Source organism: Erythrolamprus reginae, chromosome 2 (genome assembly GCF_031021105.1).
Source record: "Erythrolamprus reginae isolate rEryReg1 chromosome 2, rEryReg1.hap1, whole genome shotgun sequence".
NCBI lineage: Eukaryota > Metazoa > Chordata > Lepidosauria > Squamata > Dipsadidae > Erythrolamprus > Erythrolamprus reginae.
This window is the reverse complement of record NC_091951.1, coordinates 355173205-355196208: the sequence shown is the minus strand read 5'-3', so window position 1 is coordinate 355196208 and position 23004 is coordinate 355173205. Positions and strand designations below refer to the sequence as shown.

The 23004-nt window shown below is 57.3% G+C and overlaps 1 protein-coding gene across 6 annotated transcripts; it reads right to left on the bottom strand.

The window, feature by feature from the left end:
* Nucleotides 1–5747: 5747 nt before the first annotated feature.
* Nucleotides 5748–22191, bottom strand: TPM2 (tropomyosin 2). Of its 6 annotated transcripts, none has more exons than XM_070743712.1 (9): nucleotides 21582–22191; nucleotides 21144–21269; nucleotides 12564–12697; nucleotides 11705–11822; nucleotides 11528–11598; nucleotides 10886–10961; nucleotides 8651–8713; nucleotides 8048–8117; nucleotides 5748–5955 (listed from the first exon to the last, which is right to left on the bottom strand). In XM_070743712.1, the coding sequence occupies exons 1-9, from the start codon at nucleotides 21693–21695 to the stop codon at nucleotides 5873–5875; spliced, it is 855 nt and encodes a 284-aa protein (XP_070599813.1). In that variant the 5' UTR covers nucleotides 21696–22191; the 3' UTR covers nucleotides 5748–5872. The 6 variants fall into 6 exon arrangements, with proteins under 6 accessions (XP_070599813.1, XP_070599816.1, XP_070599817.1 ...); XM_070743713.1 differs by lacking the exon at nucleotides 5748–5955 and adding an exon at nucleotides 7287–7791 and having other exon boundaries at nucleotides 21582–21818; XM_070743715.1 differs by lacking the exons at nucleotides 21144–21269; nucleotides 21582–22191 and adding an exon at nucleotides 15015–15517.
* Nucleotides 22192–23004: the final 813 nt, after the last annotated feature.

Here is a 23004-nt window from a genome sequence, read left to right as displayed (position 1 = left end):
CCGACGCTCTGGCGCCCCTCGCGGCGCCTATGATGAACGGCCATGCCCGCCTCGTCTTATATGCAGGCTGGAGCTGGAAGGGGCCGTGGAGGTCTTCTAGTCCAGCCCCATGCGTGCCCGCCCTCTTCTGGTGCACTTATGCACGCCCCTTGGTTAGTTTCCATCCAATGCTGCCACTCCTGCCTGCTGGTGCTTTGAGTTTGGAGGATAAACACACACACACGCCAGAGAGTGGGGTGCTTCGGTCCTGTCCCCGCAGCCCTTCTTCCCTCTAGGAGGCCCGGGAGCCCCCTTCGGTTCCTGCCCCCTTTTGTTCAGTCCTCTCAGCTGCTCTCCTCTGCCCTTTCCCCAAAGTCCCGACCTCTTTTCTGCAATGTGGTGACCAAGACCGGGTGCAGCATTCCAGGTGTGGCCTCCACAGAGCGGTGCTGCTGCTGCCCATGGCTGGCTCATGTTTAAGTGATCGTCCACGAGGACTCCAAGCTCTCTCTCTCTCTCTCTCTGTTATTATTTGTGAGCCAGGTTTTGCCTAACCTGTACTTTTATCTTTGGTTTTTCCTGCCTAAGGGTAAAACTTTGCTTTTCTGCACATTAAATTTTGCTTTGTTGGATAGAGATGTGCTGGATGACAGGTTTTTTCCAGGTGCAATTCGGAGTGTCAGTTATCATCACCCCCATGGGACTTGGCCCGCCCCATCCCACTGGCAGTCATGCGCTGGGGCCCGTTGGCCAGGGTTCGGGGAAGAGCCTTCACTGCGGTGGCTCCCATCCTCTGGCACAACGAGCTGAGATGGGCTGCCACCCTTCTGACTTTCTCCGAGGGCCTGAAGGCCAGCTCTGCCAGATGGTGGCCTGGGGACCCAACGGGTGGGGCGGAGTGTCAGGTTACGGACTGCTTAGAGTTGGAAGGGACCTTGTAGGTCATCTAGTCCACCCCCCCACCCCCCGTCCCTACCCCACTTCAGGCAGATGGCGGTCTCAGGTGTTGGAGCTCTCACAACCTCCGCTGTCAAGCTGATCGCTGCCACCGCCAGAAAGTTCCTCCCGATTTCCAGGTTGAATCTCTCCTTGGTCAGCTTCCATCGGTTGTTCCTCGTCTGACCTTCAGCTGCTTTGGAGAACAGCCTGACCTCCTCTCTGGGGCAGCCCCTCAAGTATTGGAAGACTGATATCGCGTCTCTCCCCTGGTCCTTCCCTTCGCTAGACTGCCCAGGCCCAGTTCCTGCAATCATCATCCTCGGCACTTTCTCCAGAGTTTCAATGCCCCTTTTGTGGTGGCCAAAACTGGATGCAGGACTCTAGGTGTAGTCCAATGGCGTTGGCACCTCCCAATTCCTAGATTGCAATACCTCTATTAAGGCAGTTTAGGACTCGCGTTTAGCTGGTTGTGTACTAGGACTCCAAGATCCCTCTCGCAGCCACTGCTGTTGAGTGTGGTTTCACCCAGTTTATATGTACGTATACTGTATTGTTGGTTTTTCTTACCTAAGTGTAGGATTTTTATTTTTTTCTGTATTGAATTTCATTTTATTAGACAGGACCCATTCTTTAAGTCTGTCAAGATCCATCTGGATTTTGAGCCTGGAGTGTTGGCTATTCCTGCCAGCTTAGTATCATCTGCAAATTTGATTAGTTCCCCCTTCTATTCCCTCATCTAGGTCATTTATGAAGATATTAAAGAGTGCTGGGTCCAAGACAGAACCTTGTGGGGCGCGCTACATACTTCTCTCCATGTAGACTTAGACTCATTGAGGACTACTTGTTGAGTACGATTAGTCAGCCAGTTGTTACTCCATCTTGTCATGCAGTTGTCTATCCCACTTTTTTCTAGCTTTCAGAGAAGTAGGTTGTGATCTACTTTGTCAAATGCTTTGCTGAAGTCTAAGTAAATTATGTCCACATTATTTCACTGGTCTGCTAATTTAGTCAGAGTGTTGAAGAATGAGATGAGGTTGGTTTGGCATGATTTGTTCTTAACAAACACGTGTTGGTTGCTAGTTATTATTTTGTTTGTAGTTGACGGCAGATCTGTTTTTTAATTTTCTTTTTTAGTATTTTTCCGGGTATTGGTGTTAGGCTGATTAGTCTGTAGTTACCTGGGTCTGCCCCCCCCCCCTTTGAAGCTCTTTTCCAGTCCTCAGGCGGTTCCCCTGTGGTTCCAGGATTTCTGGAAGATGTGGCGCAGTGGTTCTTCTGCTAGCCACTTTAGGGCTCTGAGATGTAATCCACCTGGGCCTGGCTATTTGTATTCGTCAAGTTATAGACCAATCTCCTTGATCTGCGTTACTTGCAAAGTCATGGAATCCATCATTAATCAATCCATTACACTCCACCTTGAAACAAATAACCTACTTTCCAACAAACAATTTGGTTTCAGAAAAAAATTATCCTGCAATCTGCAACTTTTACACTGCAAAAACATATGGACTACCCAAATGACCAGGGTAAATCAATTGATGCAATCTACATAGACTTTTGCAAAGCCTTTGATTCAGTAGTTCACGACAAACTTCTTATGAAACTAAAATCTTATGGCATCTCGGGACCACTGCTCAACTGGATATCAGCGTTCCTGTCAAACAGACAACAGTGGTCAAAATAGGTAATGCCATATCTAATCCTGCTCCAGCTAACAGTGGCGTTCCCCAAGGCAGTGTCCTAGGACCTACTCTCTTTATATTCTACATAAACGATCTCTGTGACAATATTACAAGCAATTGTGTTCTCTTTGCTGATGATGTTAAGCTATTTAATACCTCCAATAATACTTCTACCCTTCAAAAGGACCTTGACCATGTAGCTAAATGGTCTAACACCTGGCAACTGCAAATCCAACAAATGCTCTGTCCTACACATTGGTAAAAAGAATCCGAATACTAAATACACACTTGGACAAACTGAACTTGCAGAACGACCTAAGTGCCAAATCCCACTGCAACAGCATTGCCAAAAAAGCACTAAGTCACAAACTTAATTCTACGCAGCTTCTTCTCTAGAAGCACCGATCTACTAATCAGAGCATACAAAACATTTGTCAGACCAGTTCTTGAATACAGCTCACCTGTATGGAATCCTTACTGCATAACAGACATTAATACAATTGAAGGAGTCCAGAAATACTTCACAAGAAGAGTCCTCCTCACGCAACAAATTATCTTACTGCTCCTGAGTTCAATTACTATGTTTAGAAAATTTACAGCTACGCCGCCTCCGAACTGATTTAACTATTGTTCATAAAATCATACATCACAATGTACTCCCTGTTGGTGACTACTTCACCTTTAACAACAACAACACAAGAGCATGCAATAGATACAAACTAAATGTAAATCGCTCCAAACTAGACTGCAGAAAATACGATTTCAGCAACAGAGTGGTCAACACCTGGAATTCACTATGGGACTGTTGTTTCCTCCCTCAATCCCAAAATCCTCAACCTTACATTGTCTACAATAGACCTCTCCCCTTTTCTAAGAGGTGTGTAAGGGGCATACATAAGTGCACCTTTGTGCCTACCGTTCCTGTCCTAATGTCTTTTTTATCTTTTCTATCTCTACTTTATCCTTATATTATGTTAAATATATTACAATACTATATTTGTCTGACAAATAAACAAACAAATAAATAAATAGACCTCCAAGGTGCCTTCCAACTGTGTTGTTATTATTAATAATGGACTAATGGAAGATCCTCCGCCCCCCTTCCGTGCTTCCTGATCCCTCCCATATTTTATTTCTAACTACTTTGGATATTAATTATATTTTTATTATATTTTATGCTTTTAATGTTGTAAGTCTCACAGAGTTACTTCAAAACGAGAAAGGCAGCAATTAATTTAATAGTAAATAAATGAATAGTAGGAGTAAAAAAAATGAATACATAATATTGTGGGATCTCTGAATACAGACCAATAAAGTTTTGGGTAACAACAGAAACAATTGTGCTTGAAACGAAGAAAGTGTGAATAATTGGTGTGGCACTGTCAGGGGATAGTAGAAGAGAAAGAATTGGAGAAGATCATAAAGATCTGAAAATAGAAATGGAAAGATTGTGGCCGTGGTGGTCCCAGGGGTTATCGGCACACTGGGCGCCAGACCGAAACCGCCATGGGCAATACCTTGAACTAAAAAGTCAATGGTGGCCATATATCCAAATACAAAGGACGTGTAAAACCCCTAGAGTGAACCTGTGGCACGCGTGCCATAGCCTGACATGTGGAGCCACATCCGAGGGCAGGCAAGACGTTGCCCTAGGGGACAGCTGACACTGGACAGCCGATTTTTGGCCTTCCGGAGGGTGGGGCGGGGAGGGGGCTGTTTTCACCCGCCTCAGTTTCAGGAAAGCCCCTGGAGCTGGTGGAGGGTGGGAAAAGGTCCAATGGGCCTACGGGAAGTCCACAGTGAGGCCTGTGCGCAAAAGGGCAGCGTAGGTGGGAGGGGAGGGCACTGCATTATGGGTGGGGGCACATTGGCACCCGAGCAAAAAGGAGGTTCCCCGACACTGCCCTAGAATTGTGTCAGATATTCCTAGGGACGGAGGATAAATTAATAAGGAAGATGTACAGCTATTCAATGGATTTTAAAAGGGTGTTCCACCTGGACTCTGATACCCACGTGGACCCCGTTCATTCTCCTCAAAGTCCGAGACCAAAGGAGAATTAGACAATTGGCAGCAACTATGGGAAAGAAACTACAGACCCACATTCTCAACAGCATGTAAAGAAAACCTTCGCAAAATGTTCTACAGATGGCATTTTCCACCAGCAAGAAGGGCAAAGATGTTTCAAAACATTATCGCCAGAATGCTGGAAATGTAAAGCGATCCTGGGTTCCTATTACCATATGTGGTGGACCTGAACAATGGCGAAAAAATATTGCTTAGAAATAAAAAGGGGGTTAGAAGAAACGACAACACAACACACAAAATAGAATGCTTCCCGGCAGAGGTGTGTGCAGGGCCCGTTTCCCAAGGGTAGCCTAGAGGACCCCGGGGTGAGCCAGACCCCCACAGGCCCCCGTGGGAACACCAAGGGCCGCCCAATTGAAGGAAGGCTCGGTAGAGCTGGGTGGACTGATCCCACCCTTGGAAGGCTCAGGGTGGCCAGACGTTCACTAGACTCCAGCGGGACACCTCAACACGCAGGAATCTCATGCGCCAAAACCAGAGAAGAGTAACTCTGGATGCCAAGGCTTGGACAGTTTTAGCGGATGGTCCAAGAACTCCCAAAACATCTCTTCCCAGCGCCTCACAAACTCTCTTCCCAGCGCCTCATAAGGCCTCTTCCCAGCACCTCACAAAGCCTCACAAGGCCTCTTCCCAGCGCCTCAAAAACTCTCTTCCCAGTGCCTCACAAACTCTCTTCCCAGCACCTAACAAAGCCTCACAAGGCCTCTTCCCAGCGCCTCACAAGGCCTCTTCCCAGCGCCTCAAAAACTCTCTTCCCAGTGCCTCACAAACTCTCTTCCCAGCACCTAACAAAGCCTCACAAGGCCTCTTCCCAGCGCCTCACAAGGCCTCTTCCCAGCGCCTCACAAGGCCTCTTCCCAGCGCCTCACAAGGCCTCTTCCCAGCGCCTCACAAACTCTCTTCCCAGCGCCTCACAAACTCTCTTCCCAGCGCCTCACAGTCTTCCCAGCGCCTCACAGGGCCACTAACAGCCAAGAGACCAGGGACACCTGCCCCCCCAGCAGATCAGAGCATGGAACCCCCTCGCACCCAGCTCCACAAACGACACAGGGACACACCACTCTCGCTGCTCAGTTTGCTTTAATATCTGCACTGGAAGGGGAGGGGCTGCACCAACTGTGCAGGGAGGGGCTGCGGGAGGCCCTCCTTCCTCCTGCAGGGCTGGGGTGGGTGGGGGAGGCCCAGCTCAGAGATTGTTCAGTTCGAGAAGTGTTTGGTCCAGGACCTGGTGGATGCCGACGTTCTCCTCTTTGGCACTGGCCAGGTTCTCTGCAAACACAAGGCGAGCCACGGACACACACGCACACACAGAAACACACACCCAGGCGCAGGCGCACAGAGCCGGATGGGGGAGAGCCATCCAAGTGAGAGGAAGAGAGACACCCACACACAGGCACACACCCACACACCCAAGGGGCACGTCAGTCTGATGCCTCCTTCCGAAGAAGAGCAGCAGCTACAAGGACTCCAGGCCACTTAGAAGGGCCTCCTCCCTGAGAGGCGGGTGGGCAGCCTTCTCCCCTCCCCTCCCCTCCCCCCACCTGTATGCCAGGCCTGGAGGCATCCTCACAGATGGATGAAGGTGCTAAGACAGGGAGAGGGCGGCAGATGCTCAGAGAAGGTGGAAAAACAGAGGGGCCACCACTAACCAGGACTGCGCCCCACCCCCGCATTCTCCAGCCCAGGTAGATGCTCCCTCCAGGTGTCCCCCCCCCACTTGAGTAGCAGTGGTGCGCAGAGTCCATCCCCCTATCCACCAGCCCTCCCTGGGCTCACCCACCCACCCAACAGGCTGGTGGAGGAAAAGGCTTCCCCCATTTCCTGGGGGCCACCTGGGCAAGAGCCCTTGACCCTCAGGCACAGGGACACGCAGCCCCCCCCCCGCCCTAGAGCAGGAGGAGGGGCCCTCCCGGGAGGCTAACTCAGTGGTGGAGGCCGTTGAGGATCAGCCGGAGTTCTCTAGCAAGGAGACGGTTTTTCTGGGCCTCCTGCTGGGAGCGGGCTAGACAAGAAGCCGAGGAGGCGGCGGCGGCGGTGGTGGCGAGAAAGAGAGAAGGAAGGAAGGAAGGAAGGAAGGGGGGGAGGAAGGAAGGGAGGAAGGAAGACACAGCTGTCAGTGCAGAGGAAACCATCAACCAAGGAGGCCTACGGCCTGATTCACGCCCCCTCCCCCCCAAAGCCTCTCCCAGGCCCCCCCCCAGGCTAGGCGGCTGCTCTCCTGGGACAGCCAGTGAACCAGCACCCCCCTTCCGCCCCCACCCTCGATTTCCGCCTTGACCCCTTCCAATAGCGGCAGGCCTGGAGGCAGGAAAGGCCCACCTGGGGAGGCAGGCCAGGAGCCCCTTCTTCTTAAGGCAAGGGGGGCTGCTGCGGGATGCCAGGGCCTCCTTCTGGAAACAGCACTGCACCCAATTCTCAACGCTGCAAGGAGGGCCGCTCGCTCCCCACGCCTGGGAACCCCAGGGCAGAGGAAGGTGGGACTGGCCTCCCCTCCCCCACCCCACCCGCGTGACCCAAGAGGGCGAAGGGGGGAGGGGCCGGCGTGAGGCTGGATGGGCTCCAATGAAGAGGCAGAAATGGAGAAAGAGCAGGCGCAGAGATTCTGGAGAGATGTTTATTGGAACGAAGATGAGAACATGAGAACAGAACAGGGGAGGAAGAAGGCACCGTAGAAGGACAGGCGAGAGGGAGGGGCAGGCAGGGGCAGGAAGGTCCAGCAGGGGCCTCTTGCCCTCCCGTCCCACCCAGGTGGGGGCCTTTCCCTGCCCCACCGAGTCCCCCGCCCCCCCGCATAAGGCAGGCTGCTTTCTTCTGGGCACAGCCAGACCCCCAAAGAGGGGGCAGCCCTAAGGCACCGGAGCGCAGAGAAGCCCCCCCCTCTCACACCGCCACCCCCAGTCACCCCGCGCTTCCCCAGGGTGGAGGAGTGGTGGGGGAGGCGAGGGAGGCGAGGAGGCGTCTGCAGAAGGGGGGTGGGTGGGCCGGGGGTGGGCTGGGCAGTGCGGCCGTGCGGGGGGGTGTCTCAGAGGGAGGTGATGTCATTCAGCGCATTGTCCAGCTCCTCACTGATGGCCTTGTACTTCATCTTCTGGGCATAGACCTCGTCTGCGGCCAGCGTGCAGTGCAGGGGGGGCAGTGGACGCAGGGGGCAGGGGGTGAGAGACAGCAGCCAGGCAGTGGGGAGGGGGAAGGAGGAGGGGGAGGGGGGAGAAAAGAGTGAAAGTGAGAGGAAGGAAGGGGGAAGGAAGGGGGGGGGCCTTGCGCAGAGGCACTGATGTCGCCCCATAGGCCCCCCACTCAGCTCCAGGCACCGACCCCCCAGGCCAAGCGCTAAGGGGGCAAAGTGAGGGGGGGGGCTTACCTTCTAAATCGTCAATGGTTTTCTCCAACTTGGCCACAGACCTCTCGGCAAACTCTGCCCGAGTCTCAGCCTGGGGGGGGCAGAAGGGGGGGAGAGGGGAGGGGGGCAGCGGGGGGGAAGAGTTTACAATGGCCCAGAACCTCCCCAGCCACGACCCCCTCCCGTCCCTCCCTTGAGCTCCGGCCCCTCCTGTCCAGACAAGGGGGGGGGCTCTGGCCGTGCCAGCTGGGGGCCGAGATGCCCTTCCTGACCCCCAGGGAAACATCCCCTGCTGGCCCTCCATCCTCCGGCCGGTGTGTGTGTGTGTGTGTGTGTGTGTGTGCGTGTGCGGCTGGGCTTTCGGGGCTTCCCAGGGCAACCGGGTTGGGGGGGAGAAGCAGGGGGTCCCCAGCAGAAGGGACAGAGCCGTTCCCCCCCCCCGCACTGCCCTAAGCAAGGGGCCCAGGTGGAGGGGGGAGCCAGGGGCCTGGGAGGGAGGAGAGGGGAGGGGAGCCCCTCGCGCTCTCTTTTCTGGGCCACTGCTGGGGAGGGGGGGCACGTCAGTAGGCTCTCCCTGCAGACCCTCCACCCATTCCACCCCCCACCACACGCACCCCCCCTCACCTCTTTCAGCTTGTCCGTCAGCAGCTTTATCTCCTCCTCGTACTTGTCCTCCTTGGTGGAATACTTGGGGGGGGAGAGGGGAGGGGGTGAGCTATGGGGTGCAGCAGCCTGCAGCCCCCCCATTCCCCCCACAAAGCCTTTGCACTGCTGGGAGACCCTCCCTCTTATGGGCCCCACCCGCCCCGCCCCCTACCTTGTCAGCTTGAGCCTCCAAAGATTTGAGGTTGTTGGTGACAATTTTCAGTTCCTCCTCAAGGTCTCCACACTTGCTGCTCCCACCAGACAGAGAGCGGCAGAACAGAAGGAAAGGGAAAGGAAAGAAGGAAGGAAGGAAGGAAGGAAGGAAGGAAAGGAAAAGGAAGGAAGGGAAAGGGAAAGGAAAGAAGGAAGGAAAAGGAAAAGGAAAGGAAGGAAGGAAGGAAGGAAGGAAAGGAAAAGGAAGGAAGGAAGGAAAAGGGAAAGGAAAGAAGGAAGGAAAAGGAAAGGAAGGAAGGAAGGAAAAGGAAAAGAAGGAAAGGAAAAGGAAGGAAGGAAAAGGGAAAGGAAAGAAGGAAGGAAAAGGAAGGAAGGAAAAGGGAAAGGAAAGAAGGAAGGAAGGAAGGAAAAGGAAGGGAGGAAGGAAGGAAAGGAAAAGAAGGAAAGGAAAAGGAAGGAAGGAAGGAAAAGGAAAAGAAGGAAAGGAAAAGGAAGGAAGGAAGGAAAAGGAAAAGAAGGAAAGGAAAAGGAAGGAAGGAAGGAAAAGGGAAAGGAAAGAAGGAAGGAAAAGGAAAGGAAGGAAAGGGAAAGGAAAGAAGGAAGGAAGGAAGGAAGGAAAGGAAAAGGAAAGAAGGAAGGAAAAGGAAAAGGAAAAGGAAGGAAGGAAGGAAAAGGAAGGAAGGAAGGAAAAGGAAGGAAGGAAGGAAAAGGAAAAGAAGGAAAGGAAAAGGAAGGAAGGAAGGAAAAGGGAAAGGAAAGAAGGAAGGAAAAGGAAAGAAGGAAGGGAAAGGGAAAGGAAGGAAGGAAGGAAAAGGAAAGGAAGGAAGGAAGGAAGGAAGGAAAGGAAAGAAGGAAAAGGGAAAGGAAAGAAGGAAGGAAAAGGGAAAGGAAGGAAGGAAGGAAGGAAAGGAAGGAAAGGAAAGGAAGGAAAGGAAAAGGAAGGAAGGAAAAGGGAGGAAGGAAAAGGGAAAGGAAAAGGAAGGAAGGAAGGAAGGAAAAGGAAGGAAGGAAAAGGAAAAGAAGGAAAGGAAAAGGAAGGAAGGAAAGGAAGGAAAGGAAGGAAGGAAAAGGAAGGAAGGAAAAGGGAAAGGAAGGAAGGAAAGGAAGGAAAGGAAGGAAGGAAAGGAAAAGGAAGGAAGGAAGGAAGGAAAAGGAAAGAAGGAAGGAAAAGGAAAGGAAGGAAGGAAAAGGAAAAGGAAGGAAGGAAAAGGGAAAGGAAAGAAGGAAGGAAGGAAAAGGAAAGGAAGGAAGGAAGGAAGGAAGGAAAAGGAAGGAAGGAAAAGGAAGGAAGGAAGGAAAAGGAAGGAAGGAAGGAAAAGGAAGGAAGGAAGGAAGGAAGGAAAAGGAAAAGAAGGAAAGGAAAAGGAAGGAAGGGAAAGGGAAAGGAAAGAAGGAAGGAAAAGGAAAGGAAGGAAGGAAGGAAAAGGGAAGGGAGGGAGGGAGAGCATCAGTGGAGAAAAAAAAGGGTGGGGTGGGGGGCTGCTCCCAGGAAGAGGCCCCGAGAGATTCCTTCTGCAGGGCTAGAAACTGAGCTGCACAAAGCCAGTTGGCTTGTGTGTGTTTTGGGGTGTGTGTCTTTGTCGATCCAGCAGAAACTTCTCCTCTGGTTGCAAGCATGGTGTGCGTGTGTGTTTTCTCAGGTACCTGCCCCCCCCAAGCGATAGATGCCTAGCTGGTCTTTCCATCCGAGGGGGGGGGGGAGGAAGAGGATGGGAGGTTGTCCCTGTGTGGTCCAGGCTGAGATGGCTGAAGGTTCTACTGTTTAGCCCCCCCCACTCACCCCCACCCCCCCGTTGCCTCTGCGTCCTCCAAGGACAAGCCCTCCCTCCGCCCTGGGGGTGCAGCCAGCCCTGAGCCCCCCTGGCAGCGTCCGGGAGAGGCCGGCCAGGGATGGTCCAGCAGCAGAGGGGGCAGGAGGAAGGCGAAAGGGCCGAGGAGCAGGAGAGCGAGCGAGTGAGCGAGAGAGAGAGACAGAGAGCGCGCAAGGGGAGCGCGGAAGAGACGAGGAAGAGGAGGGCGGGAGAGCCCCCCCCTCAGTACCTCTTCCTCTGAAGCCATCAAGGACTTGAGGGCCTGATCCATTGTGCGCAACTCCTCTTCCAGCTGCCTCACACGGCTGGGGAGGCAACGTACGGGACTTGGCTTAGCCAGAGGGCCACACCAGCACAATCCACACAGCCAGGGCTGCCCAAAGACACACACCCCGCCCACCCCCAGGAGGGGCTGCTCGGGACTCGGAGCATGGGGGGACCCCTCAAAGAGGTCCGTGTGAAGGCAGAAGCCGCCTGGCACCTTCTGAGGAGCCGATCCTGCCAGTGTCACCTGTCGGTCTCTCTCCTGGCCACCCAAGGCTGGACGAGGCCCCGGAGGTCATCGGATGCTGACCGGGGCTTAGTTCAGGCAAGGGCCCTTCTCAACGGCCAGACCAGAGAAGGCGAAGGGGCCTCCATGCGAGGGAGGGGTCCAGGGGCCACCCGCCTTGCGCACAAGGGACCCACCCAGCCCACCACCAGCTTCCTGCGGACTGGAGAGGGAAGGCACACGGGGGGGGGGGGTGCGAAAGGGGCATTTCTCAAAAGGACCGATTGTGAGAGAGGGGGAGGGAAGCTGTTTGGTTGCCCCAAAGGATGCCTCCCTGCACTCCCCCCTCCATGGCTGGACAGCTCCCGTGGGTGCGCTCACCTCTCGGCCACCTCGGCCCTCTCCTCGGAGCGCTCCAGGTCCCCCTCCAGGATCACCAGTTTGCGGGCCACCTGGCAAGCAGAAGGCACATCAAGCGGGAGGGAGGGCAGGGGGCCCCCCCAAAAGACCCCCAGGGCCACAGCTGGCCCCTCCCTGCAGGGCCCCCCCAGTGCTCACCTCCTCATACTTGCGGTCAGCCTCCTCCGCGATGTGTTTGGCCTCTTTCAGCTGCATCTCCTGCAGCTCCATCTTCTCCTCGTCCTTCATGGCTCGGTTTTCGATGACCTTCATGCCTCTGGGGGGAAACGAGGCCTGGTCAAGAAGGGCCCCCCCCACACACACAGCTGCCGACCACCGCAACCTGGACCCCCAGCGTCTGTGCGCACGAGCCCACCCAGCCTTGCCCCCTCATTTCTGCTCGGCCCCCGCAGTGCCCAGCAATGTTCCCTCTGGGCCCCTGGGCTTCGGTTCCTGTCTGGCCTCTGGCCCTCCCGTCCTCTGCCACAAGGGGCGCCTTGCGAGGCCAGTGCTCCCAGGGCCCTGGGTTCAGGTCCTCTGCAGCCAGTGGGCAGGCGGAATGGGGCTGGAGAGCGACTGGGACCCTTGCGCCTGCCTTCTTTCCCCCTTTGCTCGCCCCGGAAGCTGTCAGCAATTATCAGAGACTCGACATCTTCCAACACAGAGGCCACTAAAGATTCCCTTATTTTGACCCTGCGACTAACAAAAGCGCTTCCCCTGCCAGCTCCTCAGGAGACTCCGAATGTGCAGGTCGTATTTTCTGCATAGGGAGAAATACGTGGCAGAGAACGTCCACGGAAGAATCTCAGCCTCAGGTAGGAAGGCACCGAAGCAGCCGCCCACGAGCGAAAGTCCCCGGCTGCCCCCCCCCCCCACTGTAGCACGGGAGGATCTTCTCCTGGGCTGCTCCTTATTTTCTCCTAATGCCTTCGGTAAGGACAAGGACCCCCCCAACCCTTCCCAGCAGCCCCGTGGCTCCCTCTGGGCGGATCAGGGAGGGAAGGGTCCTGAGTCCCACCTCTCGCTCTCGTCGGCCATCTTCTCCGTCTCCTCCAGTTTCTGCAGGGCGGTGGCCAGGCGCTCCTGCGCTCGGTCCAGCTCCTCTTCCACCAGCTGGATACGGCGGTTCAGAGATGCCACATCTGACTCGGCCTGCGAAGAAACGATCGTCCTGAGACTGGGCCCTCCCCCCCTTGAGGCTTACACCCCACAGCCAGAGGGGCCTCGCTGCAACCTGCACTACAGAAGATTCGCTCCCCACGCGTTCAGGCGGGGGCCCCACAGCACCCTTCCTCCCGACCGGGTGGGTCATTCTTCCCACCAACTGTCCCGGACCCACACCCAGAAGGCCGGCCCTGACCCTGAGGACAGCCCTCCAGCCTCAGGTTGTGCTGAAGGACTCCATCCCTGGCCCTGCTCCCGTCGGACTCTGGGAAGGCGGTCTGGATGGAGCAACGTGGGGAGGAAGAGGCCTTCGGGCCCCAGCGAACCGGCAACACTCAGAAGAGGCTCCAGCAGACGCCTCTCCCGAATCCACAGGAAGCGAAAGGGGGCGCCCCTCCGTCCTGCTGACATCAGCGAAGGTCCCTCCACCCCTCGGAGAAACTGCAGGGACCCAGCACCTTTGCCTGACCCACCGGCCGAGCTTGTCAGGGCGGGAGGGTCCCTTCTCAGCTCAGCCCTGGGGGAACGGGAGGGGGAAGGGGGGCCTGGCGGGCAGGGAAGGGCAGGGAAGGAAGGGGGGAGGGTGGGTGAGGAGAGGGGGCGCAGGGCCTAGATGGCTGTGGTGGGGCTCCAGAGCTCCCTTGGCAGAGCTGCTGCCTTGCCTGCTACTCAACCCCCCCCCCCTCTCACCCTACATCCTGCCTGGGGGCCTGGGAACCTGCTGCTGCCCCTGGGGGCTCTGCAGCCTCTCCGTACAGCCCCCAGAAGCCAGGGGGGGGAGGGAGGAAGGGGGGGAGGCGGAGGAGGAATGTGGGGCTTGGGTGTGGCAGGCCAGGAGACTGCTGGGAACCGGAAGTGACCCATGAACCCACTGAACGAATAAAAACAGAGCCCTCTCCCCCCAGACCATTCTGGACTCACGAGGGAGGGGCTGGCTCAACTCCCGCAGAGACAGGGGGGGGGACAAAAGCAGCAGCAGGGAGAGGGGGAGGGGGGGAGGGGGGGGAGGGAGCCCCCCTGCTTTCTTTTGGGCAGTGCTGACTAAATCGGGAGGAATCCCCCCTCCCCCCAGAGCAGCACATTCCCCAGAGAAGGAGGGGGACAATGGGAGGGGGGGGGGGCTGAGGATTTCCTGTTTATTGCAGCCACAGCCAATTGGAGGTGGGCTGAATGCTCAGGAGGGGGGAGGAGCTAGGCAGCCCCCCCTCCACACATTCCAGGCGAGGGAGGAGCATCCTGCCAGGTCAATCTGCCACTGGGAGGGGGGGGAGGCCTGAGAGCCTGGAGGGGCGGGAGCCACCGGGCGTCCCAGGGTCAGAGAAGCTTCCCAGGGCAGGAAACGGGCGCCTGACACAACGGGGAAGGGGGGGCACGCAAACCCCACTGAGGCTGGAGAGGCCGCAGGGCAGGCGGGAGGGACAAAAGGTCCCAGCAGCAGCCCAGCCCAGCTTCCCCCCCCCAGAGGCTCCGCCCTCCTTCTGGGCTGAGCCAATCCCTGCTGAGGGCACAGCAGGGCCTAGTGGGGAGAGCCTCCCTTCCTTCCGGCGCCTGAGAAGAGCCACAGGAAGTCTGGATCAGCCGTGGGGAGGGAGGGGCAGGGAAACCCCCCTCTGACCCACAGGGCTGGGCCAGGAAGCAGCCACTGCCCAGAGGAGGAGAGGCAGCAAAGCCGCCCCCCCCCGTGGAGGGGAGAAAAGGGGGGGGTCCTGGCGCCCCTGTTGTTCCTCAGCGAGGTGTCTGAGCTGGGCTGCATCCATCACCCAAAAGAGGCAGCATTACCTGTGCCTTAGGCACCCAGGTGTCATCACCAGCACAGATGAGGTCACCTGGTTTGGGTCACGGAACCTCTGCAAGGAAACAGCCCAGCTCAGAGGCCACCTGGGGCCCCTCAGACCAACCCTGAATTGCTCCCAACGTGCAGGGCGATCTGGCCTAACACCCCCCCCCCAGGTAGGAAGTGGAAGTCCTCGGGCTGCCCAGTTGGCCCCCTCCGGCCGGACCCCGGCCTCCCCAGGGGATCGGAGGCAGCCAGGTCGCCCCCCGCCGGGCTCTTCGCGAGGGGACTGGGGCGCAGCGCGGGCTTCCCCTCCAGCCGCGGAAGGAAGGACTCCCAGGCCGGGAAGAGGAGGCGGCGGGGCGGGAGGGCGATGCGAAGCGAGGCGCTCAGCCGGAGCCGCCCCTACCTCCCGAAGGAGCCGGCCGCTGCCCGGCCGCTCAGGCCCCGAGGCGCTCCGCACACGCTCAGAGGCGGAAGAGCGCGCAGCCCTGGCGGGGCTCGGGGGGATGGAGGGGTCTGGCCGCTCACCCGCTCTCTGGCCTGACGCTCGGCGTCCACCTCCCGCTGCAGGTACTCGGCGCGCTCCTCGGCCTCGTCGGCCACTTGCTGCAGCGTCTGGATCTTCTTCTTGACCGCCTCAATGGAGCTGCCCCCTGCCATGGTCCCGGGATCGGCACGGGAGGCGCCGCTGGACCCGCCGCGGAGGAGGCGTCCGCCGAGCGCACGGACTGACCGACCAGCTGGCGGGGGTCTCGGGCCGCGCTCCCTGGGCCCTGCTTCCCTCGGCCGCTCGCCCGCCCAGCAGGAAGAAGCGCGGCGGGTGGGTGGGGGACGAGGCGGCCCTCGGAGCTGCTGTCGCCGCCTCCCTCCGCCTCCGCCCCCCGGCTTTCGGGCCAGGCGTGGCCTTAAAGCGCCCGCTCAACGACAGGCGGCGGCTTCTGCTCGGCCCGGTTGGGGGTCCCGCGGGGCGGAGCGAGAGGCGCCTCTAGAGGGTTGTGGGGGGAGAATGGGAAGCCCGCTTGACCTCCCGCCACTCGCTCGTTCCTTCCGACGGGGTTTAACGCCCCCTAGCGGTGTCCTTGGAGACTGGCGGCTCTTCCCCACTCCCCGCCTTTCTTCCTGGAACGAACAGGTGGTAGGTTTGAGCTTGGCGCCCTCGGAGCAGCCCGTTCTCAGCTTCCAAGGCCTCCGGGCAGCCACACGAGGCCCCGAGTAACACACTGCCCTCTGTCCGAGAAGACCCGGCAGCCCCTTCTAGAAACAATTGGGCGTTTTCTTCAAATGTACCTGGACTTGGCAGGTGGGAGTTTTGTATGGGCTGCCATCTTTCTGTCCTTTCTCCCGCCGAGCTAGCTGAAGGGAAGGGCCTGCCTGTCTCAGCCCGGTTGGGCGCAGAGAAGGCCCAGGGCTTTCCTCCCCCTCAGCACTCGGGGCAAAAACCACCCGTGGAAGTGGAGAAGGAGGTCCGTGGAGGCAGAGATTCTGCAGGTGGTGGAAGTTCATTTATTTATTTATTATTTATTTATTGGACTTATATGCCTGAGACCGTTGTGAGGAAGGGGGCTCTGCAGCGCCTTGAACTTCCAAGTTAAATCTCACTATTTTTTGGAAGAAGAATTCCTTCCTCCACAGCCGGGCCCAAGGAAGGAAGGCTCTGCATGGGGGGCTCAGCTTCAGGCTGGCTGACACTTGATTTGGGGGGTGGGATTCACCCTCCTTTCTATCCATTGGCCGCACTTCCTCTCTGCTCCTCCGCACTTCCTCTCTGCCCTCCTTTCGGCAAGCGGGCTTGGTGTCTGCCTGCCCCCTTACCCAAGGAGCACTGGGGCAGCCCGAGTCCTCTTGGCGTCCACGCTGGGCTCAGCCTGTTGTGGCCCCATCTGTCCCCCTCGGCTGCTTCACGGGTGGGGGGCAGCTTCTCCATTCCACTGTCTGCTGGCAGCCCCCACCTGCAACAGGGCCGTGATGCTCTTGGGGGCCCAGCCGTTGTGGGGCTGAGCTGGGGCTGGGCCTGCATCTGCCGCTGGCCAGAGGGGCATCCCTTGTGGAGAAACGGACACATTCCGCAGAGTGGGAAGGACCAACCTGGGAAGACCCACCTCCAAGACAGGTCCCGGCCTGCCGTGTCGGTGCCTCTCCCTAAAACGGCCCCTTGGAGCACCAGCTGCCTAGAGCCGCAGTAGGGCAGCCTGGAGGGTTTCATCCTGGCAGCCACGGCACACGGTTGCTTCCAACTCACTTGCAGTCCATCCTGTCCAAAGGGGGGGGGTTGCAGACACGGCTCCGAGCCTGGTCCCCCCCACATCTGGTGGTGTTTGTGCGTGCATTGGCTAAAATTTTGGCAATGCATCTGAAAAAAACATGGCACAGGTCTTGTTCGTTCATTCTATTCAGCTCATTTCTCCAACTTCCAATAATAGTTTTGTCCTCTGGGTTATTAGCTATTCTATCAAAAACTTGATTCTTGATTTTAATTAAGAGGATCAGCAGCTTGCAAAGGGGTAGTTGGTTTTCGATTATTTTTTTATAACAATTTCTTTTTATAAATAGTTTTTAATTTATTTTTAGTGTTAGCAGTGGTATTAAGTTTGGTAAAATTTATTAAATATATACAATATGTACAGTGGTACCTCTACTTATGGACTTAATTTGTTCTGTGACCAGGTTCTTAAGTAGAAACGTTCTTAAGTAGAAGCAATTTTTCCCATAGGAATCAATGTAAAAGCAAATAAAGTGTGCAAACCGATTAGGAAAGAAATAAAAGCTCGGAGTTTGGGTGGGAGGAAGAGGAGGAGGAAGAAGAGGAGGAGGAGAGTCGCTGCCAAAAGAAGAAGGTAAGGTGAGGGGAATAAAAAAAAAATCCGAAACTTTAAGGCTTAAAAAAAAAAGGGACTCTGGGCATAGTTCCCTCTAAGCTGAGTTGTGTGCTGGAGCGTGGGAGATTTAAAAGCTCAGCCCTGAAGATTGCAATTCTAGCGCAAAGGACCGACCTCTGCGCTAGAATTGGCAAACTGTTGCTGAGATTTTAAATTCCCGCGCTACAGTGCACAGTAAAGGGGGAAAGGCGGGAAAGAAAGGGGCCAATTGGTGGCCCGCTTCCCTTCCAGTCCCTTTAACTCTTTCTCCTTCCGGCTAGGATGGGTAAGTCCCATACCATGTGGGGGTGGGGGTAGTTGCGGATCCACCGGACTGTTGACAGCCCAATGTCCATCCATGAGGGTGTGGGCTGGGGGGGGGCGGATCCGCCAGCCCTGCCAGCCTGATGTCCGTCCGTGGGGGTGTGGGCCGGAGGGGGCAGATCCGCCGGCCCCATCAGCCCGATGTCCATCCGTGGGGGCAGGGGGGTGGATCCGCTGGACTGACAATGTCCATCCGTGGGGGGGGAGCACTGACCAAGGGCTGCCAAAAGGCAAGCGGCCTAGCGGCGTGCCCCGCCACCAAGCTTCTTGCCGTCTGTGTATGGGGCGCCGATGCCGAACGCGGTCCGTCTAGGCAGGGCAGGCACAGGCAGCCCCAGGAGAGAAAGAGGGAGAAAAGGAGGGAGGGAAATAGGGAATAAAGGAGGAAGAGAAAGAAAGAAAGAAAGTGAGAGATAGAAAGGATAGAGAGAAAGGGGGAGGGAGAGAATGGAAAGAGAAAGGGAGGGATAGAAAGGAAAGAGATGAGAGAGGAAGGAGGAGAAAGGGGGAGCGAATTATTTATTTATTATTTAGATTTGTATGCCGCCCCTCTCCGTGAACTCGGGGCGGCTCACAACAAGGCTTAAACAAATCGTACAAATCCAAATAGAATTATGGATGTCAGAACTCACGTATGCGTGATAGTGTGCGCCCACACTTTATTTATTTACTTATTTACTTATTTACTTATTTACTTATTTACTTATTTACTTATTTACTTATTTACTTATTTACTTATTTACTTATTTACTTATTTACTTATTTACTTATTTACTTATTTACTTATTTACTTATTTACTTATTTACTTATTTACTTATTTACTTATTTACTTATACTTCTATGCCACCCAGTCCCGAAGGGACTGCTGCTCAGACACTACACTTTTCCTCCCACACCAGAAAAAAATTAGAGGGAACACTGACTCTGGGGTGGTGAGGAGGAGCACGCGCCTCATACGCCCGGCATGAGGCTGCCTCCCATACACTGTGCCAGAGGGAGAAACCCAGGCGGGAGAGAGGGGGGAACCTCCTGCTCCTTTGACTGAAAGGCAGCTGCTGCTGCTGCTGCTACCTGCTTCCTCTTCCTTCCCATGCTGAAGGGCTCCACTCTTCTCTTGCTCGCTCGCTTTGTAGCCGGCGCCTTTCCTTAACTGTGGTGTCTCCTCGGTTTGGCTGAAGCCAAGTTGATCCAGCCTGGGTGAAACGCCCCGTTTTGCCTTTCCAAGCCCAGACGCTCCGGTAGGCAACCTCGCAGTGCGAGGGAGTCACCAGTGAAGTGGTTTATTCCCTCTCCAAACGCCCAGAGAAAGGAAAATGCTTTGTGCCTCCTTAAGCGCCACTGAAAGGCTCCTCTGGCAGCCCAGAAAAGCCTGAGATGGCTGTGATAAAAGAGGGAATGGCAGGAAACTGCCTGGGCCTTCGTGCTGCTCTCAAAGTTCCTGGGAATTTTTTCCAGGCTCGGGTTCTTAAATAGAAAATGGTTCTTAAGAAGAGGCAAACAAATCTTGAACACCCAGTTCTTATCTAGAAAAGCTCTTAAGTAGAGGCGTTCTTAAGTAGATGTGCCACTGTATATTGTATTACTAAAAGGGAGAAGGAAAAAGTTTGAAATTTATTGGCTTATATCTGTTTCTTGTTTTCAGAGTTGAATAATAGGTTATATAAGGGTTTTTAGCTTTCAGAAAAATGTATAATGAGAGGAAGGAAACACTATGGCTTAGCACTGAAGATAATAGAGATATTATTTATATTAATTACTTGAAGGGATGTTAACAATTAAATTAAAATAAAAAATATATACTAAAAAAAAGTCTGGTAGAAAATGCTTGGGGCGGTGGGGGGGGGGCAGAGAAGAGCGGACTGAACGAGTCTTGTTTTCTTCTCCTCGGAGCAGTTGCAGGATAGAACTGAAGCCTTTTCTATGAGCCTCTTCCGCTAAAGTCTTCAGAGATGTTGCTTTCTTGATGCCAGCAAACTCTTCCAGACGTCTTGTCTGTCCTCTTCTTTCCTGACCTGAACCTCTTTTCATGTGGGTTGCTTGTTTTCAGATCCTTGCATTTTATGTGACCCCCGTTGGCTTCTAAAGGGTCTTCTTCTGCTTCTTCTCCTCCTCTCCAGAATTCCCGGCCCTTCTCCTTGTCCGTAGGAACGTCTCCAGCCACTCCGAGCATCCTTTCCCACCCAGTTCTGCTGCGGCTGGAGAGATCCTTGCTCGAGGGGACGGGCCACGCCATCCGCAGGCCCGCAGAGTACAACGCGCGCCCAGTCTCAGATCCCTTAAGTAGCCAAACACTCCGGCAGCACCACAGGGGCCCAGAAAGAGGGGCAAAGGGGACCCTGGGCAGGGGAGGCGGGTGCGGGGGACCGCCGTGGAGGGGGTGGTGGTGAGGGAGCGGCTGCCCTTCCCAAGGCGTTGCTCCTCCCCCTGCCAGCCCCACCCCCTCCCCCTGGCTCAGGGAATCTCCAAATATGAGCAAAGGCCAGGGGGAGAGAAGGCAGGCCGGCCGGCCGCAGGGGGGCGGCAGCGCTGCCGCTTTCTTCCCGCTTCTGCTGAATTCCTGGTGCCGGGAAGTGTGGCGATTCTCTGGGGGAGGGGAATCCTGGGGGCGCTCATGGGCGGCGGGCAGCAATTCCCTGATGCGGGGGCCGCCTTATCCTCCTCTGAAGGGAATGGGCTCCTCTCTGAGCCAGGCAGATCTCGATCCCTTCGGGCATCTCAGCGTCTGGAGAAGTGGGGGGGGGGGACTGCTTTGCCCTTCCGTCTTGGCTGCATTATTTGCCCCATTAGCCAAGGCTGGGGGAGGGGGGTCCAAGTACAGATCTGGCCCCGGGGCTTCCATCCCCTACGCGCTGGAGAGCCTTCCTCTCCCCCGCCTCCTTCCGGGGCCTCGGGGCCGCCGGTCTCTCTGCCTCCCCAGTCGAGGGTCCGGTTCGTGGCTGGGGGGTTTGGCCGCCGGGCTGTGCGCTGGCTGCCCTCCAAGTGGCGGCTGCGTTTTAGCAGCTCCTTGAGTTTCCCGGATTGGTTTCCACCCAGACGCGGCGCGGCTTGGAAAGGAGCGTTTATTTATAGGGCGCCTTTGCGAGGGCTGGGCGTTCCCATCGGCGGCGACCGGCCCGCGGCCACCTGCGCTGCCTCCCCGGCAGGGCTCAGGGCCGCTCTTGCCCGGAATAGCGAAGGAAGCGTGGAAACTGCGGCCGTGGGCCCCGGAGAGGTTTTCGGGCGGCTGGCCCGGCGCCCGGCGGTGCTGCTCTTGAGCCCCGGTCGCTTCTAGGCGCCCCGCGCGGAACGCGTGGCCAGGCCCCTCCCCGGCGCCGCAGGCAGCAGCTGCTCGAGGCTTAAAGCGCCCGGAATACCTGCAGGGGCGTCGCGTCTCATCTGCCGCTGCTCATCAGGGCGCCGGCTCGACCCTTACCCCGAAAGGACTCTCCCACGGCTCTCGGCCGCCGCCCCCGCCCCGCCGCCCTCCGCCCCACTCACGTCGGCCGCCTTCTTCTCGGCCATCTCCAGCTTCTCCTGGGCTTCCTTGACGGCTTCCGAGTACTTCTCCACTTCATCCTCGGTTCCCTTCAGCTTCTTCTCCAGGCCCTGCTTCTCCTCCTCCAGCTGCGGGGGGGGGGGGGGGGAGAAAAGAAGGGGGGGGGGTCAGGAGAGGCTGTGGCTGGGACGCCGCTACCCACCGGCGGAGCTGAAGAAGCGGGGCCGCCCAGAACCCAGAGTCACGGAGGGCCCCTGGGGGCCCTCGCCACCGGAGGAGACCACCAAGGGCGAAGGGCACCCGGGGTCCCTGGGCCCAAGTCCTCGGCGGGGGCGGGCAGGAATGTTAACGGGGCTTGGGGAGCAGCGGGGAGGGGCAGAGACTGGGGGGGGGGGGTTGTGTTCGGCCTCTCGGGGCCAGTCGGGGAGCGGGCGAGTCACCTGTTTACAGCGGTCCTCCGCCTGCTTCTTGTCGCCCTCCGCCTGCTCGGCTCGGTCGATCGCGTTCTCCTTGTCCAGCTTCAGCATCTGCATCTTCTTCTTGATGGCTTCCATGGCGGCGGCGGCTGGGTGACCGACGGACGGACGGACGGTGGAGAAAGAGGAGACGGCGGGCGGCGGAGACGCGAAGGAGCCGAGTGGAGCCGGGAGCGGCGGGTGCTGGCTGGACGCCCCGGACCTCTGGCGCTGCCTAAAAGCTGGGGAGGGGCCGGTCCCTCCCCCGCCGACCGAGCAGCACCTTTTAGGGACAAGCTGGCAAACGCGGACCGGCCTGCGGGCGGGGAGAGAAAGGCAGGCCGCCAAGGGGCAGCGCGTCTCTCCCCGTTTGGCCGTAAGCGCTTCGGCATTCCCGCGCCCCCCCCCCTTCCCCGCACAGCGGCCTGGAGGCTCCCCAAGCCCCGCTGAGGCTGAGGTCGAGGCGGGTCTCTCCGCGGCCTGCTACATCGGCGACCGAGCCGCGGTGCCCCGCTACTGCGGGAATCGGCAGGGAGGGTCACGCGTGGCGGCTGAGCCGAAGCCCTCAGCCAGCGGCTGCCCCGCCCGCTTCCCCTCGCTGTCCAGACGTGCCAGGCAGAGGCCGCCCCAGAACCACGTTGGCGGGCAGGGGGGACCGAGGACCTTTGGGTTTGGAGGAATCTGGGGGGGGGGGCTCTACTGTTGGCGGGATTTCCCTCCAGAAGGAGGACTTGGATATTAATAACATGTGCAACCTGGTCTCTAAATAAATTCCCTCCCTGCATTTACTATGGGCACCAAGGACTAAAAGTGGGGAGGGGGGACACACCATGTCAGACTTCCTGATCCCGAGTTGGGAATGAGGAGGGAACAGCTAGGAAAAGGGGATTGGTGATGCTATGGGGGGCATGGGGGGGCAGAGGAAAAGGGTTGGGGGGGAGGGGCTGCTGCTAGGGCCTTCTGCTAGCCCAGAGAGGTTGGAGAGGCCAGGCGGGTGTTGGGCTACGCTGGTGGACCACTACCAGGATGGGGGCAGTGCAGGCAATAGGGCCAGGGCAAGGGGAGGCCCCAGCCTCAGAGTGCCAGGGGTGGGGGGCAGGGAGGGGCAGGTGGAGGGCCTTCCAGGACCCCCTCAATCCTCCCCCCCCCCATGAGGCTGAGGGGCCTTTGCACAGGCCTTGTGGTACAGATGGTGATGGTGATGTGGGTGGAGGCTCCTCTCCAAGGACAGGATGGGCCAGCTCACAGCCAAGCCTCAGGCCCACCAGCACAGCCCCTCCCTTAGGGGTCAGCCGCTGAGTCAGAGGATGCCACTCAGTCTGGCCACCTTGCTGGGTGACTCCCTAGGCCCAATGGGGGGGGTAATGACACGGGCGGGGGACACCGGGCCGATCTCTTGGGTGAGGAG

Coding starts and splice junctions, on each gene's coding strand:
- TPM2 (XM_070743712.1), bottom strand. CDS start 21,695: ATGGAAGCCATCAAGAAGAAGATGCAGATGCTGAAGCTGGACAAGGAG. Junction 10,962..11,527: donor AGGGCCGAGGTGGCCGAGAG/GTGAGCGCACCC, acceptor TTGCCTCCCCAG/CCGTGTGAGGCAGCTGGAAG. Junction 8,118..8,650: donor TGACGGACAAGCTGAAAGAG/GTGAGGGGGGGT, acceptor TGCCCCCCCCAG/GCTGAGACTCGGGCAGAGTT.